Source organism: Scatophagus argus, chromosome 16 (genome assembly GCF_020382885.2).
Source record: "Scatophagus argus isolate fScaArg1 chromosome 16, fScaArg1.pri, whole genome shotgun sequence".
Taxonomy (NCBI): domain Eukaryota; kingdom Metazoa; phylum Chordata; class Actinopteri; family Scatophagidae; genus Scatophagus; species Scatophagus argus.
In genome coordinates, this window is record NC_058508.1 from 12,354,088 (window position 1) to 12,375,933 (window position 21,846).

Genomic DNA, 21,846 nt, shown 5'->3' on the forward strand with positions numbered 1-21,846 from the left:
ACAACATCAATGCTGTGTGCCATGATATGAGATGAATTGCTATTTAAATCTGGCACTAGCTATAAAAAAAATCCATATTTATCAAATGATGAATCAATCAATATTCTTCTAAACTAGTGCCCAGACTGAAAACAAGAATGGGATTTCTTTTTATACCCACAGACAGCCAGTCATCAGATTTGATTGAGCACGGCCCACAGGGCAAGGAAGACACGCAGACTAAATGCTGTGTTGTAATACTGGCACGGCATGATACTAAACTTGGACTGAGTGCACATGTACGTCTGTGCACACACTCTTTTCTGAGTGCCCACACACATGTTCCTATGTGCACATGTTTGTCCAGCCTCACAGCTGGCACGGCCTCCTTTGTCATCGGAACCTGACGTGGATGGATGGAGGAACGGACGCAGAAGAGGAACAACACTCCACATCACAAGGCCTGGCTCTCCAGTCAAACAAACACACAGTGATTGATGGCTTCCTAGCTTCGGACTAGCGTTGAGAAAGCTGTCAGCACACCCACCTAACCACAGACAATGGACAGCCAAGTGGCAGGGACTATCATTTAATTCTGTGTTGTATGAAAAAATAGGCCAAGTTTTATGCAATTTTCTTTAGTTTACACGCTCTTGTTTTCTTTACAGAAAGATCAGTGTATGCCGCACCTAACTCTACTGTAACTCTGAACTCCCATTCCAGATAAAACTCTGTTCCTGCATCTACAGACCAACTGAAAGATTAAACAGATGGTGGTCCAGCTGACTCAGGTTTTGTGTCTCCTTAAGAAACTCCTATCTGAGTCTGAAGCAATCTGCTGTTTAGTGTACAGTATGTCCACCATGCTGACTGCATCGACTTCATTACTTTAGAGGTGAAATGAACAAACTGATATGGACTGCTTGTGAACATCTAAAGCAAAGCTAAAGATGTTCTAGATAAGAGTGAGCCTTGGCTGTGGTGAAATTTTGAAGGAGCCGTGCGCTTTGAAGCAGTGCATTTATAAAACTTCTGTAAACTTGAAGAGGGTTTGTGTGTCTGCATGTGCTTATGTGTGAAGGAACATCTGTTGATTTGAAAGATGCAGGCTTGGAGGAGCGTTGCCAAGCAATGCCTCTTATCAGCATCGCAACACAGAGGAGTGCAGAGCGGAGCAGTGCACGGCTTCACGTCTGCTGATAGATACCTCAGATTACCTCAGTACTGAATAAGGGAGAGTCAGAGAAAAGATAGATGGACAGACAGGGGGGGAAAGTGCTAAAGCGTGAAACACAGCAAGGTAGAAACTGTTAGAGAAAGAGAAGATAAAAACCGAAAAAGAGGATCTGTTATGTAGAAAACATCAAAAGGACAGAGGCGACAAGCAAATGAAAAAGAAAACGAGAAACTCTGGGTCATGTAGGTGAGGAGATAAGAATAAATAAGGGAATAAAAGACATGTGGGCAGAGTGCTTATCAAACCCTGGCCTGGTGCACTCCAGAAAGAGAAGATAAGAGAGGTGCACACATCTTCAAATGCTCAGTTTACACAACCCTTCTCCCATTCCTCTCCCTACACTCACGTCCTACAATAGCTGCTCTGAGCTGCCTAAAGGAAGTGGTTTCAAGGGGACATGGGTGAAAGGGTTTCTACAACCTTTGTTCAGTAGTGTGCAAGCAACACAGCTAAGTCAGCATCATTACACTATTGATTTAGAACTACTCGTGGGCTCAGGCTTTCGGATTCACTGCGACTGTGGATGAGCTGCAGCATGTTGACAGTTGCATGTAACCAAGAAGCTCAAGGCATGCCCCTGGACTTACCCCCAGGTTCCAGCTGTTGAGACGAGCCTCCAGGTCACTGTCATCATGAGACATATCTGCCTTCAGCCCCTCATCCACCTGAAGTGGGAAAAGGGGAGAGAAAGAGTGTGTAAACAGCAGAAAGAAAATGGAAATTAGGGAATACCTGTATTATAAATTAGAGGAGGGAATTTAAATGATTTCTTTGATTGGCAGTTTGGCCTGAGGAAGTGAACAGCAGACAGTGATGAAGGTTTTCATTCTGACACAATATAATTCCTCCCTTGGCAACAACAAAAGGGTTCTTTAAAAGCTCACAGACATACAGTACACCCACATGTGTTCTCCTCCCATACTAACAGCACTCAACTCCCTCGTTATCTCCATCTCTCCACCCTTTGCTCCCTCACTCTCCTCCCTCTCACACACAGCACTCCAGATGTTTGGCAGTTCCACATAATTTCCGTCACGCGGTAAATTCCACAAAAGAGGGGCATATGCAGCTACACTGCCTGTCATTCTTGTTTTCCCCAGTCTTTTGTTACAACGGGCCCCCGGATTTGTTTTATACAGTATAATTCCAATGCTTCCAGGGGTTTTGTTGATATAAGATCGGTTTACTCAAGTCGAGGTTGGGCAGCAAGGTTGAAATAGGGGAAATATCTAATAAAGTTGTGATAGCGATAGGGAAAGGAGAGATGTTGTTGAATTTGATTAGGATCTGGTGGAGTGTGGACCTTGGGTGTACCTCAACGGAACTGCTCTGACACAGAGAAATCGCTGAATGGAATAGCTCAGGATTAAATGCCTCTTCTGATTAAAAAGGAATTAAGCTCACAGAGCCTCACCCTCGAACAAACAGAGTAAATGTTTCATTTCAATATCTAGGAATGCTGAGTACGTGGGTCACCGGCTGTTCAAAGCAGCGTGTCACAGTCTCTCTATTGCACCGGGAATTTAACGCATTGTGTTTGACTCTGATAAGTAAGAATGGCCTCAAATGGTTTTGACCACAGATGTACTAACAGTTGCGCCAATGAACTGTATGCTAGCCTATACCATGAAAGCATACAAGCAGGTTCGTGATGGTTTGATGAGAACAACACATTAAAGGCCCTGAAAACATATTTCTCAATCAGCTTCTTCAGTGCACTTTGTGATCCTACATGAAAGGAGAAATCTATCTGTCTACAACCCTGAATCCATACAAGCTGGGGTGCTGATTAAAATGTAAAAAACAAAACAAAACAACAAAAAAAACAAAACAGGATACAAACAGTGTTTTACAGCCTTCTAGAGCCTGTGTAGTAATATCTTTCATACAAAATGTTCACAGTAGTGAACCTCACCCCTTCCTTGGTTGTGAGTGACTAAGCCTTTTGAGGATGCCCCTTTCATACCTAATCATGATTCTATCACTTGTGACCAATGAACCTGCTTACCTGGGGAATGTTCTTTTAACTAATGTTTCCAAGTCTTTTGTTGGCCCTTTCCCAACTAGTTTCAAACATGCTGCTGGCATCATATTCAGAATAAGCATATATTTACAAAAATCAATCAAGCTGATGAGGTAAAACATTAAATATGCTATCTTTGCACTGCTTCAAATAGAGTATACGTCAAAAAGGATTAGCAAATTATCATATTCTGGTTTATTTATGTTTTACACAGCTTCCCAAAATCAGTAGCCACTTTATTGGGTACACCTAATCCAAACTATGATGTCTACTACGACATCACAGCAATAAATTCTACCTTAAATGTCACAGAGGTCAGAAAGGTGTTGATTGAAATTTATGATCGTTTTCTCAGTAGTTTGTGGTGCTGCTGTATTGGGAGGTAGATCATAAAGTTGAACTGATGCCTTTCTAAAAAACATTCCGCAAAAACTGAACATCATTATCTTTCACGTCTGTGCATCTAGGAAATTGGCAGCTGAGTGTATGTTACTGTCAAATGTCTTGTGATCACAAACATTAGCTCCATTTTTTGTTGCCTGAACCAGCAACTTCTGAGTTCAGGGAATTTCCTCTAACTTAGTGGGGAAATGAGTTCAGGAATTTCCAAATTGGTTCACATTAAAGAAGAAAGCAAAACATTGTGGCTACTATTTGTATTGGCACCAGCAGGCTTGCTGTTAATGTTTCAATGTGTCATCACAGCTACCTTGCGGCCATCTATAAAACTGAAGACAAGCAACCTAAAGAAGGCCAGAGGTGTGGTCAAAATTGGGTGATGAACTAACCGTTATGGCATCATGTCTGGGTGATGGTTTGAGTGGACTGGAGGACATGGGTCGAGGTGGGGTCTTTTTGTCATACACCCTTCTTCTGGAAGAGAGAGAAACAGAAAGAAAAGTGTGAACAGTATGCATGTCTCTGGAGTCTGCTCTTGTCCCTCTGTTTGCATATGAATGTGCTTGCGTAGGCAGTCTGCCTCGCTATTTACACAGATCAACATCTGGCATTGGTTGCATGGTTTGTGGTCTGCGTTTCATCCCATCTGAACACTAAACGTCTCTGCTATACATCACTTTGTTTCCATGGACAGCCCACAAGGCACCAGTCTATGGCTTGTACAATCCATTTATAATCATACACCTCAATCATTGTCTCTCATCATGTCCATCATGTTTTAAACAAGGAACTTAACAGGAAAACTGCTTATATTCATTGGCACACATGCACACAAACACTTCTCTCTCCCGCACACACACCCACACACACCAACCCACTCTCTCATTAAAAAAAAGGCACACGGGGCACTAATGACCCACTAATGCTAATTGAATGAAGATGTTAGAGAAGATGGAAAGATGTAGGACAACAGCAGAAAAAAAGCTGCTGTCATCTAATAAAGGCATCAAATTGTGTTCTAGAGGGCACTGTTTCACATGCTCACACTTGGACCCCATGGGCGTTCTTTTCCTCCCGTGTAATTTTTTAAGCATTACTGGTATTGAGAAATTTGAACCTCATTTGTCACAGGCAGTGTTATCTCATGGAGGAGAGCACTATCGCTGTAAGCTTTCTGGAAAGACTTCAGAATATAGAACAGGAAGAATATCTTTATAAGCAGAGTCACCTATGTAATTTATATCCTCTACCTCAAACACTTTAACTTAGGGGACACGGATACAACACCAATGTAGTTCTAATACTTCTTGCAACTCTGTTTGTTGACTGAGTAAATATGATCACAGTTTGTACAGGTATCGGTACTTATTTTCACTAAAGAATGAAAGGCTGCCTCAATTATTGCAATGTTCCTGAAATGTCTACTGCTTAACAGAATTGTAATCTACTGTGGTTTATTTAAAGACTACTATATTCAACTGTATGGACAATAATGTTAATGCATTGCTTAGTAAAATAAACTGATATAATAAATGAGTTCTATTATTGGGCCTATTGTGTGATTTTACCTTTACTTGCCGCAAAAGCTTGATGTTTGTATCGTGTCTGGTTCTCTCTCTAGTCCTTTTCTTACTGCTGACATTTATTAATAATATTTCTGATTTCTGATCGATTTAAATAGAGCGTGTCTGTGTGAATGTGTGTCTGTGATGGCTGGGTTGTTCTGTTAATAGAGGGTACACAGAATTCAGGAGTCTTGTACACTAATATGTATTAAATACATTGTGTTTCTACCACCTGCCAAGGTGTGGTGTCAATTTCCATAATTCCATAAGAAGTCTCTCAGAGCAAGCCATGTGTTGTAAATAATGTGCTACAAGGGCATGAACAGCAATAAAGTGCTGATCCACCTGTTTTCACAGCTTTGCAATAGGTAGGGAGCAAAATACTGTGTGTCCAACTACAGTTGCAATAACACTGTTAGAGATTTAATACTGTTTCATTAATCTACAATTAATTATGATCAAATATTTAAAAAAAAGCCTGCAGACTTCGGCTTTCTCTCACTGCATGTGCACGCAGACACAACAACATGCACATACACAAACACTGCAAACTTGGATAAGGGGGCCAAGCTTTGCAATCTTGGGCCTCTAAGTCAACAGGTGGATGAGGATAATTGAATCAGATGTGTCTGGAGTCTGAGGCTCAGAGATCAAAGCAGTGGCACGTCAGGCCAGAGCTACACACACACAGAAGAAAATGAGAACACCATGTAGAGCCTCAGAAGCTGCAGCTTGGCTGATTAAAGCAGCCTGACATCCATACCCCAGCCTGACCTCCAGGTGCAGAGTCAGTGGGCCTGGGTCTCAGCCCCGGGCGCCATCAGGAAAGCAGTCTGACCTTGGGACACAAACATCTTTTTGCCCCTGCACACCCTCCACCATAACCCAGCACCACCTGAAGGCAAGATCAGTAGAAACACTTTAGCCTGTGTGTGAGGGACATGAGATGTTTATACCAGTATTAATAGCTGACTACTGCACCTAAAAGACAATGTTATTGTCGCACCAACTGAGGAAAAAAAACAGAGATGGGAGGGATGGGGTGATGGAAGGCATTAAAGGTTTCCATATGTGGATATGAAAAGCACACAAATAGAGGATACAAACCAGTGGAAGAGCAAAGAATAAGGCCTAAAAGAGAGGCTGCTGAAAATGGAGAGTGAAGTCACCAAGGGATACAGTCAAAAGCAAACTGTAGCAGTGAACCTGACACCAGCTGTGCTGACAACTTAACATGTCAAAACAATCCACAGCCACCACTTCCCCCAATGTCTTTATCATTATCGTTCTCCCTCTCCTTTGAACACAATGTGACATATAAGACGGAGTGGTCATGTAGACTAATCACCAAAGCTGTTCTGTGTGATCTCTTGACCCTAGCTAACTGCACTTGGTTTCCCACAGCATTCCTCTGCCTGAATCAATGCTATAGACAATGCAGTGGCTCCATCCTGTGGCTAAATTAGGAATAGCATGTCATTAGTGGAATGCACAGTGGAGTTCACTCAGAGAATTTTGGACTAATGAGGCTGCCTTATAAGATGTCTTATGTGTTAAACAAGACATACACAAACATATTACATGTACACATTACAGAACATTCACTTCTGTATGAAAGAGAAGTTGCATCTCAGGATATCAGAAAATCACCCCAACTTTGCCTGTAGATCCAGAAACTTGAATTGGACCCAACAGTTTCACAAGCTAAAAGAAGCCCTGCCCATCACCTGACTAATAGTGAGTGAGACAGAGATCAAACGTTGCCACATCATAGGGAGGGAGTCAGACGAGTTCCTTTTCATTCATTTCATCTTATCTAAATGAGAGAGACACATAAAAGGACTCTTGGCCAGGCTAATTTTCCCCATCAGGACGTTAGCCTGTGATCTGAGCGTCTTTCATGGTCTTATCCCAATCAGACACTATGGTAACTCAGCGGTCTGCTTCCCACAAACCCTTTCTATGCCCACCCTCTATAGCAGAAGCGAGGAAGGGCGCTGATTTACTGCTGATTGCTGATTGTGTTTCGAGTCAATTGGAAAAAAAATAGTATCTATTATGCAAAGGGATGCAGCCTAACAAACAGGTCGATAATGATGTAAAAACATCTGCTATGAGACATCAAGTCCTCACTTTCACACACAGTCTTAAAGTCAGGCAACAGCAGCGTATGTTAAATTTAATTAACTGCTTCAACATATTTATGAAAATTAAAATGATCACAAAAGTAAATAAAAGCATTGTAACATAACTGTCCATTAGCACTCAAGGAGCAGGTCACTTCAGTATGCCAACATTTACTTAATACTTCATTTTGTGCTGATGTTGTTTAAACTGCTAGCAGAGGAGTTTTGGACCACAGGGAGGAAGAGGTTTTCAGGCCCAGGGTGTGGTGATAGCCAGCAGGGATTGCTGGCAGAGTGGCAGCGCCAGAATGGGCACCAGAACTGGAGCCAGGCGAGCGGGCAGTGAAACTGGGAAGCAACCTCTCAGTGAACACGATTAGACCGGGACCAAACACAGCCTCCAAGAAAGACAGAGGCCAGTTTGACGATAGGGAATACAGTGCCAAGTTCTGGCTCCAGGAAGGCACAAACAGGAGAAGTGAGAGACTGGGCACCAGACAGTAGCCACCTCTGAATGCCTGAGTTATACTATCAGACTATCACCTCTTCAGGTACAAAGTGGTATTATGAGTCTGGCAGATGCCAGGGCCTAGCTGGTCTTGTCAAAGCTGTTTTCTCCTCATTTTCTGACTATAAATTGAATTAATTTTTAAATGTTTTAAAGTTTCTTGCATATTACACCTTTAAAGACAAGCCTTCAAGATCATTTTCTAAGAATCGAATATTTGACAACCCCCGACAGTGCAATCTGAATTACATATCACAGCAGAGGGCCTGTACTTTCTTGCACAGTGCCCCGGTGGATATTAAGCTCTCTTTACTACACTTACTGAGCTCTCTTTTTATTATGCTAATGTGCATATCAAGCCACTGGGCTCTGGTTTGCCTTTCCTACTTAATTGGAATGAAAAACCCTGAGCCATTACTAACATCACTTTGTCAAGTCCCTGCACTGCCTGGAGCCAGAGGAAATATCCGTGAGCAAACTAGGATCACTGATGATTTAATGAGGCATGCTGAAAGAGCTCAAATGAGTGCTTGTATGTGTATGCATGAGTAACACATGAGCTTTCAGTCACATTGTTTAATCAAGCAGTACACTTCTAAATTTGAAATACGTATATTTATGTTTTAGGTATTTGTTTTTAGGTATTTTAGAACAAGCTGATCAGCTACCAAGCCTTATTTTCTGTTTCCCTCTCCACTTTGTGGGGGTTAGACCTCAGGTTCCACAATTGGTAAAGTGGAAAGTGGAGAATACCAAAAAGATGGATAGAGAATACAAAAGGTTCCTCATCCTTTCATGCTGTTTTGAAGTGCATCTCTTTGAAAAGTCAGAGTGGACAGCTCATGCAGACTGATGCAAGAACTCTGCAATGTCTTTGGCTTTTCAGATCATGCTGCTAAACAAATATGATGGATGATAAGTCAAGTAAGCCGTGTATATCCAGCTTCACAGATAAGTTCAGTGTTTTCCGTCTGATAAAAGAACATCAAAACAGAATGCTTGGATAAGTAGTATATTATGCAGGGATGCAAATAGGAGTTTAAAAATACAGTAAATACATAATCAATAACAGATGAAGACACATAATGTCTTTTTGAAATGGCATCTGACTCATCTGAGAAACTGTCATCCTGTTTCTCACTGTTTGAAGGGACTCCAGGCTGCAGTGTAGTTCCATGCAGCTACGTATTAGACAGCACATTAGAATTACAGTAGGATGGCGGTGATTACGTGTGCTGCTCAGATTACTGAGTTGGTCTGAATGGAGTAGAAGTTACACTAAACATGGTGTGACCCCATCGGAATAAAAACCTTAACTGATATGAGAAGTAAGAGGGAAAAATCTCACAACTCAGCACACCTCTCAGTCACAGCCTGCTTAATGTTAAAACTGTGGCCTGTGGACTGTGGCCAAGAAGAAAAAATTTAAGCTAAATTTGCCATGTACATAAAACATAGCTGACCAATGTGAGAGTGAAAAAATGTTGTCATGTTTTTGTTATAGCTTAACAATTAGAAAACAATATTAAAGTTTAACAGATCTAATAAAATGAAAAAAGTAATAAGCCCGTGTGTAATAGTGTAGGTTGGAGTATGTGATTCATGTGATCTTTTAAAAAAAGGTAAAGCTATGTGTATTTCAGAGAGTTAACGTACCTGTGTTGAGCTGCAACAGGTGTGCAACTGCTCCTGTCCTTAAGCAGACCAACTGTCAAACTGTCATCATTATAGCCACCCAGCTCTCCTGTCACCCAGTCAGGCAGATCTACACTGCTGTGCGCCACAGACCGACCAGTCAGTGGCTCATCAAAGTAGATGGACTAGAAATGAAAATTCAAAGACAAGTGATGAGGATTTGGTCAATTAAGTCAGTATATCAGTATCAGTATATGCAGTGCATTGCAATAATCCTCCATGCATTTCAAGTGTATCTGATTCAAAATACAACTTGTAGGTGACTGTGCTGTTTGTAAAAAAAAAAGCTCTTCATTTAAACCTGAATATGACAGTATTTATTAAGCTGACCATACTACAAATAAAGGTTCAAAAGTGGATTGAAGCCATTAAGTTGTGCCACTGTATGGAAACACAGCAATATTTATTATTTGAGAAAGCTGATATTCTTACCATATAGGCAGGGAGAGTTTTGAGGCTGCCAGGCTCTGGTTTGCTAGTGAAAGGCAAGTCCAGGACACCTCTTTTAAGCATGTGAAGGAGCAAGCGGGCGTACATGTTACGGTTCTTCCGACCTATCAGACCTGAACCACATGTGGCCGGGTCACACAGTTTCTTTATCCATATGGCACACCGCTGGCGCTCTTAGGAAAACAGAGGAAAGGGAGACAAGTTCTAAGTTTTGGTACAAGTAATTACATACATTGATGTATTACCAGTTAAGGCCCGGTGCAACACGGTTTGCAACATCAGTGATGTTTAGAATATGTTTATTAAACAGAGATGAAATAATATCTCACCTGTCTTGTTTGGATGTTTGAGGACATATGGCTTCATGTCCAGCAAATAATGGTCAAACTCAGTGTCCAGGGTGTCCCATGATTCCTCATATTTGCTCATGGTGTCCCGGGGGGGTGAGTACATGGTTAGCTAGTTACCAAGGTTAGTAACACGTAATGTAATACACTCGAGTGGCTAACGCTGCTTATGTTAGCTTGTACAGGGAGCTCTTATAACTGACCTGTACGCTCGGTTTCAAAACAGAGTGGAGATCGGGTTATTCAAAACTGAAAGGTGTCACGTAATGTTAGCATAACATAACATGACAACAACCTAATAACCGCGTGTGACCAGTGTTTACAAACTAGCTAACACAATCACTTCAGGGAATGAGACTGTAGCGCAATTAGAGCACTTTCAGACGAGCTAAAACAGAGCAGTTAAACGCTCGCCGAGTGTTATTGTTCTTTGCAGACGGCCAGTTAGTGTCCAACGACGCGCTACAACGGGCATATTGTAGCGAAAATTTAAAATAAGAACTAAAAAGCGACTTACATCAAGCATTGATTCCACCGCTCAAAATGGTTCAAAACTTCAGCGTCCGCACCCCCCACCCACGTTACGCCACATCCGTTTTCCGTGGAGACGCAGCGTCTCTCTGTTGCCATAGAAACTGCAAGCTTTTCTTTCCCCCCTATACAGAGCTATTTTGTGTTACGTTTGTTTTCTGAAGTTACTTAATTAGCTTGTGCACGTACACAATATTAATATCATTTGTACTTTGAAATCAGTGTTTCATTAAAAGGTTTTGAATTACATAGTTAAAATAGATGTCATGGACCCTCGGCGTGCACATTATTAAGATTAAGCAACAAATAACATGAAATATTTGAGGTGGTTGCCACGATCCAAATATAAGTCAGCAATGGAAAAGTCCTTTGTTTTGCAATATTTGAACCGTTCTCTTTAACACTGCCACGATTCTCATCTTAATCACGACCTCTTAAATCCACAAGGTGGCGCACTCACCCTTCTGTTTGTACAGTGGTCAGGTCGCCTTGTGTCATTTAAAATTCAATATGATAAAATACTTGTACATACGATACCTAACACAACAACCCGACCTACTACAGATACAGAACAAATTAGTGAACATGTCTTTCATCTGTTGAAATACCATAAACCGCTTGTGATAAAACTCTGTGTAGTTAACTGTAAGCACAAACAGAGGTGAGATATTCCCACAGCACGTGAAGGCAGACTTCATCGACGTCACTTTGAATGAAAAAGAAGCGCTCAGCTGTGGTCAGAGCAGAGGGGAGGCGTGCGGTCTGTCGGAGCGCCCTAGCTCAAACACCCCCACTTGTCAAGAGCTGTGAAGAGACCAGGATCTCTCAGAAATCGGTCGGGACAACACGAAGTTGTGGCTCAGTAGTTTTTTTGTTTTCTTTTCCTTACTATGGCTGACCATCTTTTGCATTATAATGATTCAGCCGGGGTTGGGAACCGATTCGCTCGCAAGGGTGCTTTGCGGCAGAAAAACGTACATGAAGTGAAAAACCATAAATTTACTGCCAGGTTTTTCAAGCAGCCGACGTTCTGCAGCCATTGCACAGACTTCATATGGTAAGCATCGTTTTATGCACACCTGTTTAGACAGCTGATGCATAGTTTCTCATATTTGAGTAACAACCGTTGGTGTTGCTTTTGTGGCTGTAAGTTGTATATGCACATATGCATAGCCTGGGTGTGATTGATCTTGCACTATTTACCGTTTCCATAGCTTAAATAAGCGCGTTTCTTTGCGCACTCAGATGTGTAGTATAAAGATTTAGTGAGACAGGTGAAGCTTAAAGAATTCACATATAGTTTTAGTTTAATTTTGGACAATTAAACAATAACACTTGTTTTTAAATTGCAGGGGATTTGGAAAACAAGGATTTCAATGCCAAGGTAAACCACTTGCATGTGTGTGAATTGATTTGTTAGTGGCAGATGACTGTAGTCTCACATAGTTCGACCTAAGTTAGGAAGCTACCTCCATGCATCACACTGAAAGCAGATAAGCTGAGCACTCCTCAGTCATCTTGTATATCCAATTTTTACAGTCTTCACACTGGCTGAACTCCCATTGATGCCTTTGCAAAAAGTTTTTTTTTTTTTAAAAAATGGATCTATAAACATACTGCATCAGCTTGCATATCAAGAAAGTGTCAACACCCAGCAAATAGTTCAGATTCAAGTTTTATTTTCAGAGGGCACATCCATTCTGCAAGCAAAAAAAAAAAAAGTCAATATTTTTAGGACTTGAAAGTGTTGAGATTAAAGTAGTTATCTGAAACTTTACAGTATCCATGTTGGTAACCACTTGTCTCTGGAAGACAGCCTATTGATTAGACATAATTTCTGCAAAGGAAATTCATTCAAACATGCATTTATAGACAGTTATGACAGTGAACATACCTTCAAGTTTTCTTCACACCTTTAGGGGCAGCTGGTTTACCAGGTGCAGGACCCTTGACACCCTTTAAGCTCACAGGCATTGCAGACTGAAATTCTGGCTCGTAACTGGACTCACTGATGGACTGACTGGATCGTTCGTAGCCATTTCTGGACTGGATAATACGGCTAAGAGGTGCAGGAGGATAGACTGGTCCTCTCATTCTCTGGGTGCTAACTGGTTCTTGTGGCTGGTAGCTGGTTTGACCGAAATAGTTGGCTCTTTCAGGGAAGTTTCCCATCCTAGATGGATAGATTGGGTCAGCTTGTGTATTAGTTGGGTAACTGGGGAATGAGGGTTCCCCTAGTGAGGGGGCATATCCAGTTGAAGACTCCCTGCTCTCATAATTAGCTTGGCCATACTCTCCTGCAGTATTGAAGCTGGTGCCATAACTGTTAGAGGGCTCTGTATTCTCAGAGGGGTATCGAAAGACATGCTCATAGACAAGATGGGGAATGTTGCCTCCAGCTGCACTGTAGTCACTGCTAGAGCCAGCCACACCATAACCACTTCTATCTGGCTCAGGCTGCCAAGAGTCAAAGCTAGGAGACTTTGCAGCCTCTGTGGTGGCAGATGAGGCATGGTAGGTGGTTGAACCAACATGAGTAGAGCCTTTACTTGAGGAGGCAGACATACCATTTGTAGAGGGAACGCTAAATGTTGATTGAGGCCAGACAGGACCAGGCTGAGGCTTTGCTGGCTCACTCAATAAAGGAAATACAAGTGGCTTGTCAGGGTTTTCCAGCTCCCAGTCTCTTGACACACCATTAACAAGTCTCTCAATTTCACGACTAGGTGTTTCATGCAGGTTTTGTTGAGATGGTTCCCAGTCTGGCGGCTGCACAACTGTAGGCTCATTGTAGCTTGCATACACAGGGCCAGTTGGTTGGTTGTTTGATGCCTGCCAGTTACTCTGATCAAAGGTTGGAGCGATGAATACTTCGTCTTCTCCGTCATCACCCATGTTACGTGTGTCAGCTGTATATGGGTAGCCATACCCTGTAAGATTAACAATTAAGATGAAACAGACATCTGTGGCTTAATGTGGTAGTTAAGATCAAAATCTCTACCTTTTATAGCTGGTGAACCAGCACTGCCGTCAAATAGCAAAAAGCAAGAGCAGGAAACCCTGTAACAAAGAAAAATAAAAAGACATTTGTTTAAAATCTGTTAAATTGTAACTGAACACAAGTGCTCAGAAACTCATAACATGAACAAAACTTACCACAAAAGGAGTCCAAGAGCCATGGCTTTTAACTGAAAAGTAGCACCCTATACTCCTCAGAAGCTATGGTTTGAGACAAGCAACTCACTGGGACTAACTAGACTTAAGAGTAACCTCTGGACAGATTACAAAGCTGCCAGTGTGTCTTTTATACCAGCGCTCCAGGGCTTAAGGAACACCATTAGCAACAGCTGCTAACTGAGCAATTAGTGACCAAATTGTTCACAGGTGTGGCAGCTGGACAATACTGCCCATTGTTCCAGTGTGAAAGTCATATTTAAACATGGTCTGTGTGTTTATACAGAAATATCTTAAGATTTTCTTCCAGACTTTTGTTCATCACATATCTCAACAGTTCAAAGGCTATATATATATATATATATACCTTGAAATGAACACCCTGTTCTTTGTTAGCATCACATTTCTCTGTAGACATCTCATATTGTGGCAGCTGAACGGGAGAATGGCTGAGGAGAGAGGGAGTCATAGCAGGGGGGAGAATTATAATGGGGATTACAGAGGTCATTTTTTGATTATATCACCAGTAAGTCACTCTTAAATGGAAACAAAAGCATATCATGAAAAATAAATGAGGAAATGTACAAGTTCATGAAAAGAATATGTAATTTGCCTAATTAAAGTGAGACGTGTTACGTTCTGACTGTGGTGCCTCTTGAATTTGCATATGTGCAAATGGCACAGCAACTCAATTTCCACACACGCTGCAAGATTAGTGCAGCTGAACTTAAAGTGTGATCAGCCAAACAAAGAAAAAGGCATGAGCAGCACTGTCAGGAGGGCTCAGACGGTAGGCATTGAGAAGGTGGCAAACTAATACAACAAGTAGAGTGAATGGCTCTCATCATTACAAGTAAATGCCACTCCACAGTATGACAACATGTCACAATACAGTTGTGGGGTACTTCCTCTGAAAGTGTGCCGTAATACTCTCCAACTTGAATGAAACCGATGAAGATGTTTTATGGTCTGATCAGTCCTGGTCCTGACAGAACTACCCTGATGATAAACTCACAAAATACGGTCCCACTACCAGTGCTGCAGTGAGATGACTTGTGTCTTTAATAACCTCTGCTGAAACTGTTCGGGTCACACATCCATGGAAACACACATTTTTCATATGTTTTAATAAGAACTTTAAGACCAAATGCAAAGATTCACAGTTCTTCTGTCAGTGCGCTGCAGATGGGAGAATGACGAATGGCTATGCTGTGCACGTGCTTATGTTGTGCTTGGGTGTTTTCTTGCATGTTTAAAAGTGATTACATTGCACAGAGATTAAAATTCATGTACCTTTGCTTTCAATGACAATGTATTTCAGATTTCACATTGTAAGATTAAATACTGTTTGACCATGAGTGCATCATGGAAGTGGGCTGAAAGATGCATGTTCTTGGAGGTAGCCAGCACTTTCCCTTGTAGAGAGTGCATGAGGAATGCCTTGCTTGTTTGAAGAACCATGTAGTGGGCTAATCCCCAGGTGACTTGGTGTACAGATCTCTCTCTTTTCTTCATAAGCGGGGTGCAAAACACTGACACACTGACAAAAGGGCTTTTGTCAGTGTTGATAACACTATGGAGACACAGGGTATTTTTATTACATGGGACTGAACGACAGACAGTATAAAGAGATTTTATTTCAAATATTTATTGCTGCGGGACTAAATCAAGGCAACCTTAGCTTCTTATTTGTGCATGCACCTGAACCAAACCAAAAAGAACTTTGTGCCACTAAAGGCGATAGTGTCGCATGTGTGAGGTGTAGCGCACCAGCAGAACATTTGGCTCCTTAGAGTCATCAGAAAGGTGATAAAGCGTGGCTCCTGTAATCATTCATCCATTTCTCTACATGTCTGATATCAGTTTATGGTTTCTTGGGCATGGGCCCATTATAAGGGCTATCTAAAGCTTCCTGCTGTGCATTGAACTGCCAGACAGCAGGTTTTTTAAATGTAATTCTCTTGTGATCACCTGCCGGTACCACACAACAGTGAACAGTGGAGTATAGTGCCATGGCAGTGGAACTGTCTTTGATACATAAGGACTTCTGTGGAGGTGAAGAACAGAACTCCTGTTTTATTGGAACCTGCCTTGACAAAGGTGATGTCCTGGTTGTCATTGGTTAGCAATGTAGGAAGCATGTTTCAGAATTACAGATGAATTAATCACTTAATAGCCAAGATCATACATAAATGTCTTTCTGTTCAGCAGCCTTACATTAATGCCATTTTCTTTGAATAATAATTGATTGTTGTACATTCAGTGTCGGTGTAGGTAGGTGTGGGTGTAGGTGACCATGAAAAGGAACTCGCCTCAATAAATAAATAAAAACTTGTTATTCAGAAACTACCCTACAAATCACTGTACAGTACATTGGTTGCTCAGTTATATTCTATACTCCCAAGACAATTAGACACTCAACTTGGACGTCACTAGCCCTCCCTTTTCTCCTTCTCACTGTGCATCTTGTATTTTTTTTTATTCCTACTCACTCTCATTCTGTGTTGGTCGTGTTTTTTAATCATGACTCATGAATCATATTTAATTTTAAATATTATAAGATTTAAAGCCAAATATAAACCCCATTAACCATCACTTCGTGTTAAACTTCAGTCAAACTTTAAGAAGGCGAACATTTTGAAATTAGATTTGAAAAATTGTATTAGTTTAGTAGAAATGAGCCTCTTTGTTGAACGCTAGATAGATATACTTTATTGATCCCAGACTGGGAAATTACAGAACACCAGTATATATACCACATATACCAGTACAGCAATGGATTGTTGACTCATATATTGTGGAGACACCTCACCACAAACCACATTCTCTTGTTAATCTCAAGACTTGATCAATGTAGCGTTTCACTAATGTGTGAATTGCATGTATGCACTGAAATCAAAAGAAGCAGAAATGAATTGGCTGCTATGTTTCATTTATGCGCAGCAGACACATGGATGGACATTTAGCTCCACGTGGCAAAATTGCAATTTCTATTTTACATTTTTCACTTGACAAAGTATTACACTTGAACAAAGGTTGAGTCATATCAAAATATGACAAAAAATGATGTTTTAATTATAAATTTCAGGTCCCAATTATGATAATTCATTACTAAATCCCACAAGAAAAACTATTCCTGCCCAAATGTGGCAGTGTTAAACGGTGTTGCCTGCTCTCTGAACCTTTCTCCAAACGTCAGACCATTTCACTGAAACCAGTGGTGTGAGTAGGAGTGTGTCTGTTTCAGCCACTTGCCACCATGTTGGATCCTCTGCTCTCCCCCCCTGCCTTCCCCTCCTTCACTAGCCTTTGCAACTGAGTGTCTGTGGAAATGACTGTGCCATCTGGAGAGTTGAGAAGCCATCGCTGGAAGGAGAGCACTACGTCTGGACGCAAGAAAGGCGAGAGGTGGAGGGAGAGCAGTTGGAAGAAAAAGAAGGAGCAGAGGAGGAAGATGTGACAATACAGAGGGTGTTGAAAGAAGCTGAGATGGAGGCAAAGGTGAACGCACACGTACAAGACGAAATAAACACGGGAGGATTCGCAATTGCATGGGTGGAAGTGTGAGGGTGAGAAAGATGATGAAGTCAAAGAGGCCTTTTACACATTCTGGCATCTTGCTGTCGAGTTTTGGCAAAGATAAAGCAAACACTGTGACTACTCAGAGCAGATGAAAGAGAGCAGAGTAAAACCAGTGGTGGATTTTATGTCTGGCTGATGACCAATTGTAAACTGTGGCCAAGGTTAATATGAGTAGTAATCTATCACATTGTGGGCTGTGCTGAAGTTAGGTTGTAACTGCATTTGGATCCTAAACTTGTAGTAACATTTTTTTTTAACCATGTTTAACTTTTTACTTTCACTTTCTAAGTTGAACCTATTAGCAAAGAGTAGCTTTCATACACATTCAGCAGTTACGGAGCAACATTATCATGCATGTTTGTGGTCATCTGATGAACAAGGTCTAATATTATGTGATTTTTAAATCTGTTGTTGATCTCTACCAAATCCTGGGGAGAATTTCCTTAGCTGCTAAATGCTCCATCAACCAGCCAGAAACGAGCGCCTGTGACACACTTCCTGTCTCTAACTGTGTGACAGCTGATTGATGAATCAATGCTGCGGCGTGCAAGCACGTGGTGTTCACACAGACAGTGTTGTTGCTGATGTCATTTTTGTTTACCCTTTTTTAGAGTGAGGGACAGCACACCTGAAAAGAGCTGCCATTCCCCTTGCAGCTGCACTGCAAGACCGTGTGGCGACTGTAACCTTTAAACAAGGATGCCAGAATGAAAAGTGGTTCTGTGATGCTCACGTGCTGTTCACGCAGGCGTTGTGTCCTTGTAGGACAGTGGATTTTCAGAACTTTTTCATTGAAAACACCTGCCTTACGTGGCTTAACATGACAATGAGAGCAGATTGAGGGAACCAAAACAGCAAAGTTGCAGCCAGACTGATAAACAATGAGCTAAAACTTCCTTTAAAGCTCCATAAAGCTAAGTGGAGCTGCAGATTGAGAAAATAACTCTCTGTAGGATCATCGTTACAGTATGAGTGACCATTCACACATCATCATCTTGTACATTGTTATAAATAAATAGTCAGTGGAATGCTAAAGTTAGATCATGGTCATTTTTTTGTAATGTGAGACATTTTTGAGTGGAAAATTATGTGGGCAGGGTTTAATTAGTACACATTGATGTATCAGCATGAAGAAGATGAGCAAGAAATGAACAACGTTAGAGCACAGTCACACAGTTTTGTAAATGTATACAAAGCTGCTGCCAACTGACATCCAATCAAACACGTCCGTAGTTTTGACTTCATTTGTATACTTCTTAGTTTGAGATTAGTGATCAGAAATGTTTTCACACTTTCAAACGGGATTTTTATATTTTAAAAAAAGAGCTAAAAGAAATGATTAGAAAATTGAAAAAATAAAAATGCTCTGCTCACTTCCTTTACAGACATTCATTAATTGTCCTTACAGTAGTTCAGAAGGGCAGACGTTTGCTTTCTGTTTACACCACTATGCTGTTGGGGTGTATTGTCCCCATGTTGTTTGTGGTCCCTTTGCAGTCCACTCTTTGCTTCCATGGCGACATTTCCATAACTGTATCCAGCATAGTTTATTGTGTTTGAAATATATTTGCATGGCAAATGCAGCCAGTTTGCCTACTTTCAATTCCAACCCAGTGACTATTTACTGCTCATCAAGTCATAGCGATGAGATCTTGTGCACAGATGAGGGCGTTGGGTGTAGGCTGCTCCGCCACTCTCTGGGACATTTGTTACCCCTGTGGGCGACATCATGTATGTGTCAGTTAGCATGACGAGGGCTGACACATGCCTCCAACGAGACCGTCACCAAGCCCTAATGGCAGTGTAGGTGTAGAGCCAATTACTTCCTCCGCTCAGAATGGAGCAGTGGACCTCATTAACCAATCAAAAAGCAGAAGTGTGGGGGATGCTAGAAGATGAGAGGGAGAGCTGTGCAAATCCTGATGGGGAGCCCCAAACAATAAACATCTTGCACAATGGCTCACTGAGACACGGCGATGCTCTTCTCAAGTGACGGCGCTGAGATCTAAAGGGTCCTCCTGCGCATTAAGATGGCTGTGATATGTTTCATTAAATCTTGCTTTGGTTGTTTTACAAAACAGACCTAAGCCTCACCGTTTTGTTACAGTTTTTTGTTTTTTAAATGATTAATCTCATGCTCAACATTGTGGGTGTTCACTTTGCTGTGCTTGACTGTTTACCCTGCCACATTTTTAGGAAGTGGCATCAGTGTTAGAGAATCCATTAAACTGAAAGCTTGGTCATTATTTATTTAATCACTCATAAATCTAGAAAAATAATGAAGATAGAAGTCACTGAAAACGACTGACACTTGATTTCATACCTTGAAGGGTATTTCAAATGTAAAATGTGCTACTCTTTATATAGTTGTTAAGATGTTGCCCTTCAGAGGTTAAAATAATAAATAAGATTCTTAACATAAATATTGTAACTTATTTTGAATTATGTGCTGTGCAGCTGAGAGTTTTCACATCAAATATAGTGACTGAAATATCTAAAATAAATTTCAACAAACCTGATTGACATCCTGCAGAAATTCTCTCTGTTTCGCTTCAGACTTTATTTCCGATATCTCTTCAGAGTTACCAAGCTCAGCATTGCGTCTAAGAAGTGTCTGCTTGAGGCTTATTAGAAAAGGCTTGTTAAAATGTGGAGAAATCACTCAAACATTCTTAAACACATCAACGATTTTAAACCCTCTCCCAGCTGAGCGGCTTTAATTACACCAAGAGTGGAAGCTGAGCTGGCCAGGATAATTATGTGTAATTCTGCCTCTGCTTGTCTCTGCGCCACTTTCAAAATGTCCCTCTTTTACTACTTGGTGTTGCCCTCCTCCCCTCCTCTGTCTCCTTTCTCTTTCTCTCCACTTCTCACTCAGCACTACTGTAGCAACAAAGTGGGCCATTTTCATTTTGTTAACACATTGACAGCTCCTCTTGGCAGTTTTGATGTGTGTTTTATGTTATCAGATCCCATCCACACAGCCCCTTGTTCTTGTACTGTGCATCACGCCCCCGCAGCTAGTACCATATATTCAACTGATTACAATCACACGTCTGTATTTAGCTCTGATATAGTGCTATGGTTTCTACTGGAACATATAATTTAATTTAATTTTTATTCAGATATTACCAAAGCTGTTTTGTATCTTATGCTAATGTACCAACCACATATGTTTTCCAGTATATAAAGTATAGATTAAAATAATAATTCTTTTTCCAATTTGAGAATTTTCTCTGCCCTGCTTGCATGCTTCGATGGCCAGCAAAGTCGCACACTGTCAAGAAACACTGGCTCTTACTATACTGTTTCTGAATTAGTGCCTTGTCACATTGAACATTAACAGCACGTGTATAAAATGCTATTTGATCTCCATGCCAGTTAGCAGCCCTAAAGACATGCGACACGCGACACAGGATCTGCCTGTGTGTCAGCATAAGGGAATCGCCACAGTCTGGGTGCTAGAAAAAGAGCTCTCATTTAAAACTCGCTCACTGTAAAGAGGTGATGAGTGGGAGGAAAGGGGACTGGGAAAGAGGGAGGGCACGAGATGGTCTTGGATTCAAAGGTACTTGGTTTTAAGACATAAAGAAGTATCTTGTGCTGTATACTGCCCACAACTGTAACGCAAAACTCAGTGACCCTACAAAATGATGTAAATATGTGTTTGCAAGAGACATTTTTGAGGAAGGCTTCCTGTGGCAAATACCTTGCAATACAAAAGGTATGTATGTCATGTCTGTAGCCGTAGAAAATATAAATCAGCAAAAGATTTTAGTTTTTTGTTTCTTTGTTTTACGTTAATGTTGCCCGTTAAAACACACAAAATGCAGCCAAAATACGACCCCACACAACATGCATATTCTTGCATACACAGTAGGAATACACAGCTGCTAACCAGAAATCCTTGTAAGGAACTGTCATATATAAAGCATGCCCTGTGTTACCTCACAGTCACTGACAGCACAAGTTCTCCTTATCTTTTTCATTATCTACAATAGCTACTGTAAACTCTTGCCAGATATGCCAGCATGGTTTGCCAAGGTTACCATGGTAACGGTGCCTGGCCATCACTCCCCTTGTGATGGGACAAATCTCTGCCAAAATCTGCCAAATACCCGAGGGCGAGTACGTCCCTAAAAATAAATAAATTCATAAATAAATAACACGAAACACCCCTTGTTTCCAAATAACCCTTAAATGATGATTCAACACGGGAGTGTGGTATCA

General features: G+C 41.2%; 3 protein-coding genes across 11 annotated transcripts in view; 1 reads left to right on the forward strand and 2 right to left on the reverse strand.

Annotated features, from left to right (window-relative positions):
• Positions 1-10,995, reverse strand: part of cep112 (centrosomal protein 112) — a 94,445-nt gene extending 83,450 nt beyond the window's left edge. For 4 of the 8 annotated variants that reach the window (XM_046414559.1, XM_046414561.1, XM_046414558.1 and 1 more), the window contains exons 1-6: positions 10,847-10,995; positions 10,312-10,406; positions 9,965-10,155; positions 9,494-9,657; positions 4,028-4,112; positions 1,804-1,881 (exon numbers count right to left, since the gene is read on the reverse strand). In XM_046414559.1, coding sequence (XP_046270515.1) covers positions 1,804-1,881; positions 4,028-4,112; positions 9,494-9,657; positions 9,965-10,155; positions 10,312-10,406; positions 10,847-10,959 — 726 coding nt within the window. In that variant the 5' untranslated portion in view covers positions 10,960-10,995. Of the gene's footprint in view, positions 1-1,803; positions 1,882-4,027; positions 4,113-9,493; positions 9,658-9,964; positions 10,156-10,311; positions 10,579-10,846 lie in introns of all 8 variants that reach the window. The other 4 variants (XM_046414563.1, XM_046414562.1, XM_046414560.1 and 1 more) reach the window with 3 other exon arrangements.
• A 587-nt stretch (positions 10,996-11,582) lies between these two features.
• prkcab (protein kinase C, alpha, b) overlaps positions 11,583-21,846 on the forward strand; it is a 94,007-nt gene continuing 83,743 nt past the window's right edge. For both annotated transcript variants that reach the window (XM_046414600.1, XM_046414601.1), the window contains exons 1-2: positions 11,583-11,917; positions 12,213-12,244. In XM_046414600.1, the coding sequence (XP_046270556.1) occupies positions 11,751-11,917; positions 12,213-12,244 (199 nt within the window). In that variant the 5' untranslated portion in view covers positions 11,583-11,750. The remainder of the gene's footprint in view (positions 11,918-12,212; positions 12,245-21,846) is intronic.
• Positions 12,520-14,176, reverse strand: LOC124072867. The gene is made up of 4 exons (XM_046414602.1): positions 14,017-14,176; positions 13,862-13,920; positions 12,755-13,790; positions 12,520-12,560 (listed from the first exon to the last, which is right to left on the reverse strand). Exons 1-3 carry the CDS (start codon positions 14,037-14,039, stop codon positions 12,757-12,759), a joined length of 1,116 nt encoding a protein of 371 aa, XP_046270558.1. The 5' UTR covers positions 14,040-14,176; the 3' UTR covers positions 12,520-12,560; positions 12,755-12,756.

Bases quoted from the DNA above. Each gene is read 5' to 3' on its own strand.
- LOC124072867 (XM_046414602.1), bottom strand. From the start codon at position 14,039: ATGGCTCTTGGACTCCTTTTGTG. The intron at 13,921-14,016 runs GTAAGTTTTGTT...TCTTTGTTACAG, and splicing joins GCTCTTGGACTCCTTTTGTG to GGTTTCCTGCTCTTGCTTTT. The intron at 13,791-13,861 runs GTAGAGATTTTG...TTAATCTTACAG, and splicing joins TGGTTCACCAGCTATAAAAG to GGTATGGCTACCCATATACA.